The 14,441-nt window shown below is 41.9% G+C and overlaps 1 protein-coding gene across 1 annotated transcript in view; it reads left to right on the top strand.

Annotated features, from left to right (window-relative positions):
- Positions 1–14,441, top strand: part of LOC104512871 (kalirin-like) — a 269,469-nt gene that overhangs the window by 195,443 nt on the left and 59,585 nt on the right. The window contains 1 exon segment of the mRNA XM_010156032.1: positions 1,689–2,201. Coding sequence (XP_010154334.1) covers positions 1,689–2,201 — 513 coding nt within the window.

Below are 14,441 nucleotides of genomic sequence, written 5' to 3'. Positions count from 1 at the left end.
TGCTGAAAGCCTTCAAATAGTGGGAATGGTTTTCTAAAGTGATTTCTAAAAGAAAGATGAGTGTGGCCTGAGAGACAGTTACTTTATCTTACCACCTACCTGCCTAGCTAAGGTTGTTTTCATGAGAGTTTCAAGAACTCCTGAAAGAAACAAATCTGAATAAAGAAATTTGCTGCAGAACTCATGAAATGGAAAACCTTTCTGCTATATAATCGCGTCAAAATCTGTTCATGATAAGAGCAGTTCTTGCATTAGCTTGACACACTGCAGAGGGGAATGCCCAAGTATTAGCCATGAAGAGAAGCCTTTTTCTGACAGGCATTTAAACTCTAAATGGAATTATCTTCAAGGAGTCAGTGTCCAGGTCAAGAGGTGTAGAAATCTGAAATCCCTCTGAACCCACATACTTACCTTTCCATTGTTCGTTGGCTTTTCCCTCTGTCCTCACCCTTCCCAAAGGCAAGGGATGTTGCAAGAAAGTTTAAAAATAATCTTTCTGCTGAGCATAAGTTCAATAAAATCCCAATTTTAATACAATGCAGAATGCCTGATCTTTTTAGATGGATACAAATTGGAAGAAAAGTCTATTATTAACTTTAAACCAGTGGGCAGTCTGCTATTTTGGACATAATTCAGGATAATGGACAGGACTTGAGGTATTTTTCTTTGCAGATGACTTTTACAAGATTGCTGTGATTATGGGGTGCCTCCATTTCTGAAGAGCACAAACTCTGACATTCTTTAGAGGCCTGATCTTTAGGGGATAGATGTGCAGTCACTGATGACCATCACAAGCTTTTAAAGGCTGCCAAATTGGGTGTTAATATGACAGTGCTGAAAATTGCTAGTAACATGTGAAACCTTTTGCTCATATTTCTGAAAAAATTAATTTGTCTAAAATAAATGTGGACAGCCATCAGTTGTTGTGTCCTTAAACAGTAATCTGCTTTCCAGGCACCCAGTGCATTTCTCTATGACTGATGACTGAGTCTGAATGAAATAAAACCATCTCTCATTGATTGTGTATGATTCATGAGCAGTACTTCTTATTAGCAATAAATTCTAATTGTTAAGACTCCAATGAAATTTCACCTTTACCTTGATTTTGGCTTAAATACATTAGAAATTAATAATATGGAAGAGATCTGCCTGTGGCAAAAGCCAACTGGAATAATCTGGAAGGAAAAAACAAGCATATTCTGGGTTTTGGCGTGTCGCAGTACTGGCTTCAATTCATATGCCTGAACCTTTTGCAGCTGTATAGCCACTAGCCTGAGTGTAACAAAAATAGCAGAATCTCTGTAATACCAAATACCTGTTTATTGAACAGTCATGTCTAGTTATCAACCAGCTGCAGTAAGAAGCCTTCAGTGTGCAACTGGGTTAATGTAATCTATGCCAGAAGCATTCTCATTATGGGTTTTTTGATAGTCAGGCCAGATGAAAAAGATAGACATTATTCCAGTAAATGTCATGTCTTTTAATAAATAAATCAATCAGTGCTATTAATAGAAAAGCTTTCAATCTAATTAATTCATCAAAATTAAACATAGTCCTCACCATCTTTTCCAATGTTCCTTCAGTTATGTATTGATGAGGAAAATAATCCCTTCATGTGTTGATGAATTGCACTGTTATTTCTGATTAGACAATCACTGATTCGAATGCTGTCATTTTCCCTTCCTTAGACAAGTATGGTATCTGTTGAAGGACTGGCAAAACTTGTAGATCCTTCTCAACTGACGGATGAGTTTGAAGGATCCTTGGATTACAACCATGATGAATGGATAGAGTTGCGCGTCTCCTTGGAAGAGTTTTTCAACAGTGCTATCCATTTATTATCAAGGCTGGAGGATCTCCAGGAAATGTTGGCCAGGAAGGAGTTTCCAGTTGATGTCGAGGGCTCAAGAAGGCTGATTGATGAGCACACGCAGCTGAAGAAAAAAGTGATTAAAGCTCCTGTGGAAGAACTGGATCGCGAGGGTCAGAGGTTATTACAATGCATAAGATGCAGTGATGGCTTTTCTGGCAGGAACTGCATTCCTGGAAGTGCAGATTTTCAAAGTCTTGTGCCAAAGATCACCAGCCTTTTAGACAAGCTGCATTCTACCCGGCAACACTTGCATCAGATGTGGCACGTCCGCAAGTTGAAATTGGACCAGTGCTTTCAACTCCGGCTTTTTGAGCAGGATGCTGAGAAGGTAAGGCATCATCTGTTCCTTTCATGCTTTAACCAAGACTTTATCGCAAGGACACTGTGACCATTTTTTCTGATTAACAACACGAGGTATTCATCACAGGTGTAAATCTCATGTTGCCAGCAGATGTAATTGATGTGCCTCCTAAACCAAATTCACTGAACTAATTGTTGGATCTAGCAGGAATAACTATCCAAGAATAACTTGTCTGTGTCACTTTTGATAAAAGTTAATCTGCTTCTTTTGTGTCACAATGGGTACATTTGGTGGACATTAGCACAAGAGACAGGCTTTTTTTCCCAAGTTTCTTTTACTAAGCTTATGATATTTATCTACATGTCACAGCACCTAATGAATGATTTTGGTGTTTGATTCGCAGTGATTATTGTTTGCACTTCTTGCAAGTCTGTGGGAAATTTGTAGTTTAAATCCTCCTAATTGTTATCTCAAACAACATTTTCAGTTTCCGTTTCCTAGGAGATCGCAACAGGATTTGCAACTGGTAAAATCTTTAGTAATGGTTTTGTACCAAGGACGTGGCCACTTAGTTCCCACAGCATGAGATCTGAGACGGTGTTTAAGTTAAACATCTAAACAGACCAAGAGAAAGTATTCTGAAATGACAGCAGCATGCAAAACTCAGTGTGGCTGTTTTGCATTAGAAAGCACATAATGATGGCATTTGAATTCATACCTGACAGTGAGTCAGTGGCCACGATTCCTGTTCACCGGCACAAGACCTTATTTGAGAAATATTTGACATGAAGTTACTCCCTAGAGATAACATTGCAGGTTCATACTTTTTAGGCGTTTGTAATGTAGCGGATCAGCCTGAGAAGCACATAGGGTGTCTCAAAATGAAATGCTGTGTACAGGAGTATTTAGTGTAGCGGAAGCACGGGTAAGTAACAGGGCTTTAGGAAGCTGTGGTTTCACAGGTGTGCAGTACTGCTGTGGAGCTACATCCACATTCCCTGACTCTTCCGAAAATACTCGTTCAGGAACCCCTAGTAGATAGGAAAGCCCCCTGCAAGCAGAGCATAACAGCTTGTCATGTTTGTTGGGAAGACTGGCTAAAAACCAACCAGGGCTCCCTAACCAGATCTTATACACACCACCACCTACACATATCATTGATACGTGGAAAAGCAGGCTTCTTACTGCTTGTAGTATTCGTCTGCTGTTTGCCTCTGGAAGCATATGCAGGTGGTGATTTTGGTGAATTTATGTTAGACAACTGTGTTTTGCTAGAGTCTTGGCAGTCTCACTCTGTTAATGGAAAAGTCCTTGATACCTTGCTAGGTGGTTTTGTGAGAAGTCTTTGCTACACATTTAAAGTTCTAGGCCACAGAAGTAGGCTATTCTCAGTGGAAGGTACTGAGTTCTCAGACTCATGTTTATCCAGTCTGTATATGCATCAAAATCACCAATCTCGGAATCTTCTCCACTTAATGTATGATCCAGTTGTTTCACTAATGTGTCTGCCTGGACCCAGGAGGACTAGCCAAAGAAATGCAGACCTCATCTGCGGGGGGAACCTCACTGAAGATGATTATTTTTAATCACCTACAAATTAGTATTATTTGTATAACATCAGGGAAAAGCACATCGCTGAAACAAATATAATCTTCGGTAGTGCAGAGCAAGACACAAGAAATTGGTTTTCAATGCATGTACTAAATATCTTGAGAGGATACTAGAACTGAAATGGCTCCATCATTGTATAATCAATCCTCTCATTGGGAAAACCGTGAATTCAGATGAGTCCCTCTAAAAGGAGAGTCACTGCAGCATCACTCAGGAATGCGTAAGAGCAGAGTTTTTCTTCTAAATGCTACAATTTCTTCTTCTCCCTTTTGCTTGTGTGTCACATGCTATGAAGAGATCACTCACTGGTCTCCTTCCCAGCTGTGGCTGTATTTCAGGCAGTGCTTCAGTTTGGATTTTCTATTTTTGGGATTATTCAGATGACCACTGCTTACTAACATATTTTTCAGTGTTTATTTATGATTATTATTTGCTAATATTATTAGCAAATTATTATTAATGTCCTAATCTGAAAGGCTCTTAAATGAAATGTCTGAAATGTTCCTGCTCCCAAGCACCATTCTGTAGTGTAGAAAGTAGTCTCCGACATACTTTTCTAGCTCCTGAACTGTCATAAAAGGATGATGTGATAGACATCGGAGCATTGTGACAGGTCGTTTGTATGTGTTACTCTGAGGTTGTTAAGCGTAAGGTTTAGGCAAATCACCAGATAAATGAAACTTGTGAGGTGAAGGAAGAAGGGAAGAAGCAGGGAGAACGTGATACCTGCCTTTTTAATACTGGCTGTCTCAAGCAATTCCTGATTGACAAAACTGGTATTTTGATCTTGATATCTCTAACTCATCTACCTCACTTTAACTAAACAAACAGTCTTGCTGTGGCTTCTCAGGGTAGCTCTGCTTGCCTTTCCTTGACTGCTACATTTTCCCAAAGAATAGAAAATATTTTGTTGGTTTATACTTTCAAATGAGTAATTTTAATCTTTTCAGTTTGTGAGTCTCTAAAATTCTTCCAGCAAAGGTTGCAGACCCTTTTAATTCACATTTCACACATGCAGACTTATGTTAAATATTGATGGCTTACTCTCCTTCGCTGCCTTCTGCAGATCTCTTTGAAGTAGTCTGACCATCTCAGACTGGAAAGTACTTGTCTCATAAAATGTTCAGAGCTAAATCCAGCCTGAGCACTGTCTCCACTGTGTAAATAGTCGCTACAGCATGTCTGTGTATTGAATTTTAAAGTTTCCTGGTAGCTCCATTTGCTCCGTTGAACTCTACCCTCTACAATTAGGTATGGTAGCAGGGCCAGGACGGCCTTCATCTCCTGGGGAGAGGCACAGCTCTTTCCATATAACCTGGATATGTCATTTAGTGCTAATCAAATGACAGCTCTAATTCCCTGTGAAAGCTCAAACTCCAACATAAAATTCTGAATACAAATAAGGTTTTAAGGCGTTTTAAAATATCTCTATATACTCATTGGGTGATATTTTAGGAAACATGTTCTAATATGGAGAAAATGGACAAGGACTTTCCATTTTCTGGACAACTCTGATTTTAAAAATTTCACGTGTCCTGATTGCCTGAAAGGTTCTTAAAGATGATGTAGGTGAAAAAAAAACCAAACCAAACCAACAAACAAACAAACAAAAACCCCCAAAAAACAAGACACCAGAAGAGAAAACACACAGTATTTTAAGGTAGCTTAATTTTTTGACCCCCTGGTATTAAATATCTCAAATGTTCAAAGCAGAATAATTCACTGTTTTCCCTCCTATAGATCCCCTCAGTTGGAACATTTATAAATGACACTCACTGCCTGGACACATGAATTAATCAAATGACAGGTATTACAACTTGCAGAAGGTCTGCATAGCTGTGTGCTCAGTAAGTCATGTTCTTGGCAAAATGAAAGGAGGGGATTGAAGTCATACCCTGAGCTTCTCCCACTCAAATCAGTGGGAGAGAGGAGACCTGTATGGAGAAACTTTGCCTCCAAGTCGGGCCTGTAGAGGTTTATTTTCCTGTGCTGGGGACGAGGGAGGGGAAAGGTTGGTCTACCACAGAGGCACAAGCAGTGCAGTGAGATTGAATCCCCAGATGTCGACTGGAAGCTCCTTGAAACTCAAGTCAATAGGGCAGGTCAGCCACGTGGGGAGCTTTGGCAGAGTGGTGTGAGGAAGTTCACATGCTGTGCGGTGCTGGCCATAATGATCTGCTGATAAATAACACATTTCAGATGCTGGTGTAGCCCTGACCCTCACTGTTCAACAAACTCATTCCTCACCAACTAAGGCATACATATTATGTATGTATACGTGTAATTTTGAAACCAGAACTGAGGCTTCATTCTGCTTTTACTAGGTTATAGGGAAAATATTTTTATCTATCAGTAACATGAAAAAAATTTAGTCCAGTATAAACTGAATATCGTTTAAACCCCGAAAACGCCCACAATCAGCATAGATCCAACTATCAGAACTATCTGAGAAATGCTAATTGGATGGTTGAAATCTGAACAGGGAGAAGAATTCCGGCAAGAGTCCACATGTTTTGCACTTGAGTAAGTACCAAAAAAGACAAAAAATTATCCTTACACTCTGAGCTTTCCAGCTGTTCTGGAAATCATTTGTAACTGGCACCTAACCTGACTTTTGTAGGGATTTTCCCATCATTCTGGGTTGGTTCCATATCAGTTTTACTACCACGGCATGTATGTGAATGACAAAGAGCTGTCATGATGCAACCAGCATTGTCCACACGAAGTATAAACAATATAGTCAGCAGCTGGACTGAACCAAGGATCTCTGCTGTGAACTTGTAACACAGAGCAAAGACAGAGCAGGCTGCTGCAATGTCAGGGAGGACATCCTCTAACAGGGGCAGAGGAGACTGCATGTTCTCTCCGTCCCCACCTCTCCTTGACTTCATGTTGTCCACTACACAAAGGCAAACTCCAGAAGACGGCAATGGTAAGAAAATGCCAGAGTGAATTTCACTGGAAGTTTGTGGTGGGAGAAGCATTTTATTTGGATAGGGCTAGCATTGTAGAAAGTCTCGTGGCAGACCGCAGGCCACATCTAGTCTTCAAGGAGCAGTTAAGTAGCGGCCTTGCAGTCGAAACCATCTGCCTCATTCATACTAAACCTTCCATTTGAAAAACTCAGCTCTGCCTGTGATTTTCCCCTTGGAGTAGGCTATGGGAAGCGATGCTGGCTGCTGAGGGCTGCCATGGTAGTGCTGCTCTGTGGGTGGCTGCAGCAAGAGGGAGCAGAGGCCATGGCCTACAGCTCCAACCCCGCAGCAGCTGTTGCTCCCACTTCCCAGGTGATGGAAGAACAGAAAGATTTTAGTGAGTGCAAAAGTGATCAGAATGTGATAATAATGCAAAGTTCATCTGATAGAAGACAAATTTGGAGGGTGGGAGGGGCAGCAAAATGGTAGAGGGGGAATAGATGGAACAGTTGGAGCTATTCTCCTGCATCCTGCTCCCTGTGTAGGCGTGGGCAGTGAGACCAAGGAGCACACTCCGTATTCATCCTTTCTCACACACAGTGCTGCTTCGGGCCTCTTCCTCAGTCTGGTCTTAAATAAGGCAACTGGTGTGTTACTCTACTGGATTGATGCTATTAACCTCAGCTCCCATTTAGTGAAATAACTAATGGGGCATTTGGTTGCTGAAGGAGGAAAATCACAGATACACCAGCTGTACTGGACTCCTGTCCAGTGTCCTGTTAGCATTCCTAATTAAAGTATTGTGAAGACTCCTATTGATTTTCCGCAGAAGCACAATATACACATTAACGCTTATTCTGAAGTGCCAGATTAAGTTTAGGAGTTCCTGGTTCAGAATCTAATTTAACACCATACAGGGTTAGTCTAGAAAAACAGAGAAGCTCTAGCTCCACAGCAAAGTCAGTGGGTGAGAAGATTATCCAAGAAGCTGATAATCTGAGTGTATGAACCATGCTCATGCTATTATTGGAGTATGGCACCTGCCAAAGGTTCATGTCCCTCAGAAGGAAGGAATGCTCTGCAAGCTACTCTTTGTCTAAAAAGATGCAGGATGACTGTGATGGAATAAGAAAATGCAAAATGTGGAAATTTAAACTGTAGTTTAGGGTGGAAAAGATGGCTTTAAGGAAGAAACAATATCTTGATGTTTGAGACATGGGAAACAGTGCATTTGTGATTGTATGATACTTGTTCACTTTGACCATTTCATACATTAATTCCCCTTATACGGCACTTAAAAATTCTGATGCTGTATATTCTGTAATAAAATGCATTACAAATCAGATGATATGATCCTTCTTGGTAATATGAGGCAGTTTATTTTATTACAGTCCATTAAGTAGAGCAATTGTAGCTGCTCCTTTAGTCAAGTGATGCTGTGTGGGGAAGCATTTCCTAGAAATGGGTCTTAGCTGACTTTCTGGAAAAGCAGCATAAGATTAAAAAGAACAGCAACATCTTCACTTTCTTCTTCGTTTCCCATCACCTCTACGTTTTCTTCTTCTAGCAGTGTCAAAAGACCCTGAAAGTGATACGTAAGCAGATGATAGAGTTTTCCCGTTTACATGATGTCATATCCCACATGTATCCCACATGTATCAAGGGGTAGACAAATCACTTAAGTGTTTGTGTAATGCCAAAAGGCATAGAACCTGGGACAGACTCCGCTGACTGAGATAAAATCCACTTTGTGAAGGACCATTTCCCCTCTCTTATTTCACTGCTGGAAGCACTCGGTTTCTTTGATCTGTTCTACGTGCCATATATACAATTGCCTCCAAGATTTCGTGTGAAATGTTGGCTAAGAAATGGCTGTAAGGGGGATGTGTCCCAGGGAATGAGACTGGGAAACCAATGAGGAAGGTACTGAGAAGCTGACGGAGGGAGCTGTCATATGTGAAATTAATACAAAGCGACTGAGTTCTGGGGAGGTGGTTAATTAGGACTGGGGAAGAGGCAGGAAGCATATTAAGAGGGGAAAGAACCAGAATTAGGATTAATAATGAGAGCACATCCTTAGTATCTTGCGCCAAGGAGAAATATATATGCCCCTTGTGCTGTTTCACTGTGAAAGGATTTGTTGCCGAATGAATGGTATTTAACAGTTAACACTAATAATCATACAGGCATAATAAGCACAGATTAGACATGGATTTTTGCATAGGATTTAGATTTCATTTAAGTTACGTGAACACTGCATTGGTGTACAGAACTCAGCATGCCCTGGATTTTTCATCTAAGTACTTACACCATGGATATCACAACAGCACAGTAAGTGAGCATCACAGTAAGGAGCTTTCCTGGAGATTTTGAATGCAGGGGGTGTTGTTAGACCTGACGTAAGCTCTGTAAGACTTCTGCAATAAAAGGAGTCAATAAGCTTAGTGTCTTCTCCAGGGACATTTGGCTGAGGGTCTAAGTGAGGCTCATTTAAGCGTGTTACTTTCATCCTTAGCCCATCCATTCCAAATGTCTGGGCAGACAAGGAGAGAGGCCTTGGGGTACAGCTACTGACTGGGAAAGGCACTGAACTGGGGTCTGTGTTTGTGAACATGCACGTCTTTCCAAAGAGCTTTATAAGAAAAGTGACCAAAAATTTACTACTAGGCATAAATGAAGTCCCTTACCCATAGTCCCATAAAAAGAGGGAGAAGCTGTCCACAGCCTCTCTGGGCAACCTGTTGCAGTGCCTCACCACCCTCTCCTGGAAGAATTTCTTCCTGATACCCAATCTAAATTTTCCCCCCTTTCAATTTAAACCCATTACCCCTTGTCCTATTGCTACAGCAACTTCGCCACCCACTTACAGAAGTGGGACCTTTCCTGCTGTCTGTGCTGGTGCCCCTCCCCAGTATTCCCATTACGTTAGCACACATTTGCAACACGATGGGCAGCCTGATTTGCCAGGGCTTGCAGTAGTCCTAAGAAAAACAAGCTTTGAAAATATTCCTGACACAATAGGTTCTTATTTTTAAGCTATAGAAGAAATATACAGATCTCTACATTTATGGATCTGGAACAGACATTGCTCAAGGGCAACATTTACTTAAAGTACTTAAGTTGCTTTAGCATCTTTTTCTCTCTCTTTTCTTATGCATATGGCCTCTTGCACAGAGCACATAGTGTCTGTTCTCTCCTGAAACCTTGGTTCTATATCTGGCGTCTGCTCGCTCATACTGCCAGTGAAAAAAGTTTTCTTTTATAATGTGAAATTTCCCTTAGCATATGGTGTCTTTTTTGGTATAGAGATTCTCCCTAGACAACTGTTTTTTCCATTAATAAAACCAGACTTGGGGTGCCAATGCTGGGAAGGAAAGTCAGCTGTCAGACTGAATAAGCTGCCATGTGAATGGAAGATTGTCATCTCGTGCCATCCTTTGTACTTCAGCCCACTCTGAAGCCAGACAGCAGAGGGGACAAGCCCCATGTTCAACACCAAGTGTTTGCTTTGACAGAATTTCTAATACCAGGCTGAACACAGAAAATGGGAGCAGACAGGTCCCTAAATTGTTAAATTGGCAGACACCATCTTACAATATCAGATCTTAACATGTCGGCAGGATAATTATAGAGATGAGTGGAAAGGAGGCTTACAGTGAGACTGAGCTGGGTGCATAAACAGTAGTTGAATGCACGTTTGTATGGCACCTAGCACAGCAAGGTACAGAATCTGGCTGGGGTACTGGCTGTTTCCAGCAAAGAAAGGTAGATCTTCAGTTGAAAAATGCCCTTGGAGATGTAAGGCTGTGGGAACATTCCTACTGAATTACAGGTATGTACCCACACATGTCTTGGGTTGCTTTGTTATAGTTCTGGGAACATTCTGCTTCACTGAAGATGTTTTGTGCAAGACCTTTCTAATAGCATCAATCAAGGGCAAAGGATCAATGCAGGAGATTCATATCAAAGGGAGAAAATATACATCCGTTTTTAAAAATCTGTGTATTTCCCCAACTGAAATTATGCCAGCTCTAAGCGCTTTTATTTAATTACTTCACACATCTTAGAACAAAGGCAGCTCTAATGAAACAGGTGAGAATGGAGAGCATGTAGCAATAACTCTATTGTAACAGCAGGTTTTCATTAATTTTCCATGTTTATTCAAATGTGATCTGTCATGCTTTTTTTGTTTGCATTTAAAGTAATTGAACTCTTGCTACTGAATACTGCTCCTCTTTTGTCTGCAAGCACATTAGTGCTCTCTGTCATGGATAAGGCACTTCGAGGTGTTCAGATGCAGCTGAATGAACAGGATGACGTTCTGAATGCATAGGCTGGCGATTCCCCACGTTACTGGGTTTACCTGGTCTCAGACTTACTAGTTTTAATTCTTTTTTTTTAACCAAACAAAAGAACAGAGTTTGCCCAGATGCAGAAAAAAATGTTATAACAAGGGGTGGTTGTGCACAGTGTGTGTTGACCATTCCTTTTTGATACTGTGAGCATAGATGTCGTGCTAAAGAGATTTCAGAGTGAGATCAGCACCTCCCACTTTGGGAGGCTGCCAGAGTGGCAGCTAAACTGTGTCAAATCTGCAATCCCCCTCACCTGGTCATGGACAAGAATGAATTATTGGGGAAACTCTGGGGCAAATCCTCTTCAGCATCTCTAAGGATAGATTACTTGCAAAACCAGGAAGATGAATCCCACATAGCCCCTCTCTCTGTTCCAGAACCTGCCTGCTGGGACTTGCAGTCTTTGCAGGGCGTGCACCTAGCTGGCATCGGCTCTGTTCAACGTGAAGCTGGCTTCTGACAGGTTGCCAATGCCATCCACAATTTGTTGCCCCCAATCTAAAGTGAAGAGTTGCTGGAGTGGGAAGTAATCACGTGGGGCTCTGTGGGAACTGTTCATTACTTTGACCACTGCTGGTCACACTTAATAAGATCCTGTTCTTGGTATCTGTAGGAAAGAATGGATTTTTGCAGGACCAGGAGATCATTATAGACATTTTTAACTTTCCTCAAAGTACAATCAGAGCTCATTTCTGCTAATTGGATTGTAAAATCAAAATGTCTTAATTATTAGTGATGTTCCAAAGGCGCTTGCAGCTTTTTCACAGTCTCTGGCTTGTATCCTGCTACTTTCTTATTTATCAGTCAAGGCTACAGGGGGTCTTCCCCTGTGTACCAATTGCATCATGAACGTTTGTTTTTCTGCCTTTCCCTCCACCAGTAGAAAGCCTGGGGCCAAATCTAGTAACAACAGGACAAATTCACAAGTACACACCAACTGCTTTGCGCTGCTTCTACACTGAAAGCAGCCACAACCCAAGTTTTACCATCTGGTTTGAGAAAACGTGGGAATGCCTTGCCTGCTGAGCAGAGCAGTACAGGGAACTGGAGAAATACCTCAGAAATCCTGTTCCTGGTGGATGTAAATCTCGTGGTGAATGTCACCTGCCCTTGTTACAACCATCACTTCTTTTCCTGTGGAGGAGGGGGCAGGACTCCGCTTGGAGCCTACCGCTGACATTTCTGTTTCTGCTGCAGGGAGTCTGTTGCTGACTTGACAGCTCTGAGGGTACAAACTTCCTCCTGTAACACTTCCAGGACCCGAGTTCACACTCCACAAACAAAACACATCAGAATCTTCTGAAGCCATTTGTGGTGCTGATTTTTCAGGTGTGGACAGCTGTCCATCAGGAAGGGCCATCAGCTGCCACAGACTCATTGCTGTGGAGCTGAATTGGCTTTGGAGCAACAAAATGAAAGTACAAAGGATGCAAAGTTCAAAGATAAGAATTGGGAATTAAAAAACGCAGGGGTTAAGTGCCTTGCCTCCTGTCTCACAGGAATCCTGTCCTGCCATGGGGGTCCTGACCTGGTGTGTAAAATAAATATCTCGGTGCTTTCCATCTATCTTTATCAATTCATTCTGCCCTGTGCTGCCAAATCTGCCTTTTTGGTATTTTTTTAGGCACCTAAATGTGTTGCCTCCACAGCAGTTGGAATTGAACCTGATCTTTTTGATGGGAATGTAAAAACAATAGCAATGCCTCGCTCCTCTGCCGCAGCTGGGGATGAGGAAGACTTGCGCACTTCCTTCGTCTCAGTGTGCCCTATAGCATAGTCACAGCGGTCTGGGGCCACTTTCTCTCCAGCTTGCGCTGGATCATCCAACACGCTTGTGACCTTTCGTGCAAGAGGGCAGAACATTAACCGAGCGATGGCGTAGTTCCTGCTTCGTGTTTCCAGACTCTGGCAGCAGTCGCCTCACAGTCCGTCCGCTCCTGACTGTAAGGAAGCAGCTCTGAAGCCTGCTGCTGCTCAAACTGGAACATGGTGTGCTGTGCTATTTGTAGTTTCCTGCTGCTGACACTGGATACGCAGTTACTATTCCTCTTGCTTCCTCCATGAACATTAGAATGGGTCCAAAAATAATTGAAGGCAGTATGTTCCGATGGAATATTTTTGCATTTGCACAAATTTCCTCTTTATTTTCCTTGCCAATTTTGATAGGGAGCATTTTGAGGCTCTTTCAGCTTCTCCAACCTGGCACCGCTGGGAGGCATAGGAATGCTCCCTCAGATCAATATGGCAAGAGAAAGTGTTCTGGCATCTGAATACAGACTTAAAGCTCGTTTTTAAGGATGAATATAACATATTATAACCATGAAGGGTTTTTTTTAACTAATGAAGACCCAAATGCTCTAAATGGTAATGAAGCCCACACAACTGGAAAAAGGGAAGAAAAAGGCCTGCACTTCTAGAAAATGAGAAGAAAGCTGCTTTGTTTATTTATTGCTTTGATCCTCTAGAAGGTTAGGTGATAAGAGCCTAACTGTCAGGAAATAGTGTAATTAGACTGTGCATGAGGTTCACAGGCTTATTGTGCAGCATCTTTCAGATGTAGCTGTGTGATTATTCCTAAATGAATGTTTTCCTGGTCTGGCTGAAATGCTTTAAATGGCCCACACTTGGCAGAGCTTGGGGTCTTAGAAGTATATCTTAAATTAGCTTTCATATCTATTTATAGGGAACACATGAGGGTGAATGTGGAGATGAGAGGTTGCCTCCCCAGGAGCTGGTGATGGTTTAAGAGGTGAAACCCAGGGGCATGTTCTCTGAATCATTTCCAGGAATCTCAGTGTCATTTTAAACCTGGACACTCTGGCTTTTCTTCTTACATAGCATGTATGTTATGAAAATTATTTCAGAAATGTTTTCTAGAACCTTCATTTATTGCAAGGCCCCTCCATATTACTTGGCATCAAAATCCTGGATGTCTTACATCCTACACAGGTGCTGAAAAGGTGTTGCGAGCAAAACACACTCGAGGAATTCTGCTCAATTTATTGCTAATAAACACAAACTTCTGATGTCAATTTTGGTGCTGAGAGGAAAAACTAAGACACCCTCCCATAAACACCTATTCTTCCCCAGATTCAATTTCCCTGATTTTTGTCATGGTTTATACCCAGTCCCTCAAAATTCTTTGGGTGGGGTGACAGGGATGGCTGGGATAATATTTGTATGAGTTTCTGCTGCTGTTACAGTTATTCTGTGATGCTTAAAGCTTTTCAGCTGCTGTTCCTTACTGTGCCTGCCCTGGAATCATAGAATGGTTTGGGTTGGAAGGGACCTTAAAGATCATCTAGTTCCAACCCCCCTGCCACCTGCCATCCCCTAGGGATGTCCCTGCCCCCTTTGCCATGGACGGCCCCACAGAGTGTTTCCAG

This window comes from Eurypyga helias, unplaced genomic scaffold (genome assembly GCF_000690775.1).
Source record: "Eurypyga helias isolate BGI_N326 unplaced genomic scaffold, ASM69077v1 scaffold27, whole genome shotgun sequence".
Lineage (NCBI taxonomy): Eukaryota > Metazoa > Chordata > Aves > Eurypygiformes > Eurypygidae > Eurypyga > Eurypyga helias.
Note: the sequence above shows the minus strand (reverse complement) of the source record. Positions and strands in the feature narration are given on the sequence as shown.